Raw genomic sequence first — 1,506 nt, 5'->3', positions numbered from 1 at the left:
CCTGTGTCCCTGTCTCACTTGTCTCACTTCTGTCTCACCTGTCTCACCTGTGTCCCTGTCTCACTTGTCTCACTCCTGTCTCACCTGTCTCACCTGTGTCCCTGTCTCACTTGTCTCACTTCTGTCTCACATGTCTCACCTGTCTCACTTGTCTCACTTCTGTCTCACCTGTGTCTCACCTGTTTGCTAGGGTTGTATGTGAGCTGCAGTCTAGTGGGACAAAGAAGACTGGCTCTGTCGAGGTTAAAGTGGGAACGTCTCTACCTGGGAGGTCAACACAGATGTTCACTTACCAGGTAGGACCTGAGCACCAGGTAGGACCTGAGCACCAGGTAGGACCTGAGCACCAGGTAGGACCTGAGCACCAGGTAGGACCTGAGCACCAGGTACTCAGTTGAAACAGGGTTGAGAGGTGTGGACAGTGAAAGTTACACATTGTGAGTCTTGGGATGATCCAGGCTGGTAATGTCCCAGGCTCTGCTCCACAGAGTCTTGTTTACTACAAGGACTCTGGCAGACCCTGACCACCCACTCTGTGGTGACTTCAGGCTGCTTCTGTCTGAACGCAGGTTGACCAAATGTAGGACTAGTAGATATAAAACTCTTTTATCCATGAACATCTGTGGTTTTTGTGTGTTTGTGCCTGAATGTTTTTTGTTTTGTTGTTTTTATATCTGTTAGCTGTACAACAATATGGCCCTTGGGGATAATAAAGATTCTTGAACGTGAACTCTTGAAAAAGAGGCGAACCATTTCATGAAAAAAAGAACCCATCCAGAGGACCTACTTATCTGTTTTAAATTTTCTGCTTGGATTACTGATATGCATCAGGACGATTTGCATGTGAGTTTAACAGAGTTAAACTAGTTAAACAGTTTCACCGAGGAAAGAATTACCTTCAAGAACCAAAGTGAAGTCCAGTTGTTGTTGGTTGAACACTACGTGTCAGACTAAGGGTCCTTCTTCCTGTCAGTGAGATTTATGAAAAGACCAAAGCTATAGTTGAGTTCAGGTCAAATCATCATGTTGCTCTGACACCTCTGAGCCGTCCAGGTAGTGACAGCACCATAACGATTGATGCATGAAGACTAGGGGTGTCCCGATCCCATRTTGATATCGGATATCGGTCTGATATCAGCCAAAAAACAAGTATCGGATTTTATCGGCCTGCATAAAAAATGTCTGATATAAACGCTCTGATATTAGCAGTYCARTCCAGCAGTTCACTGACTCCACTCCAGTGTTTCCTTCCAGCAGAGCTTGGATCCAGCGTGTAGCGCTCACGTGATCACAACAACATGCTGCGCTAACAAGTTAGCAAGAATGTCAGCAGAACTTTCTATTTTCATCARAAACAGTTGCAGCTAAGTRYAAAGTTGTCAGAKCTGTGGACTCTTAACTTTGAACAGACAATAATGTGGGTTTGTTTTGTCCCACCTTCAGTTATTCCACCATAAAGCAGCACCAGGCTGACAGATGGTAAAACAATAACCAAAGTGATTTTGA

General features: G+C 44.8%; 1 protein-coding gene across 1 annotated transcript in view; it reads left to right on the top strand.

Moving 5' to 3' along the window:
- LOC106511223 (plexin-B3) overlaps positions 1 to 1,506 on the top strand; it is a gene marked incomplete at both ends in the record, with an annotated part of 13,999 nt that overhangs the window by 1,175 nt on the left and 11,318 nt on the right. Inside the window, 1 exon segment of the mRNA XM_013999976.1 lies at positions 191 to 296. Coding sequence (XP_013855430.1) covers positions 191 to 296 — 106 coding nt within the window.

The sequence above is a fragment of the Austrofundulus limnaeus genome, unplaced genomic scaffold (genome assembly GCF_001266775.1).
Source record: "Austrofundulus limnaeus strain Quisiro unplaced genomic scaffold, Austrofundulus_limnaeus-1.0 Scaffold2600, whole genome shotgun sequence".
Classification (NCBI taxonomy): Eukaryota; Metazoa; Chordata; class Actinopteri; order Cyprinodontiformes; family Rivulidae; genus Austrofundulus; species Austrofundulus limnaeus.
Note: the sequence above shows the minus strand (reverse complement) of the source record. Positions and strands in the feature narration are given on the sequence as shown.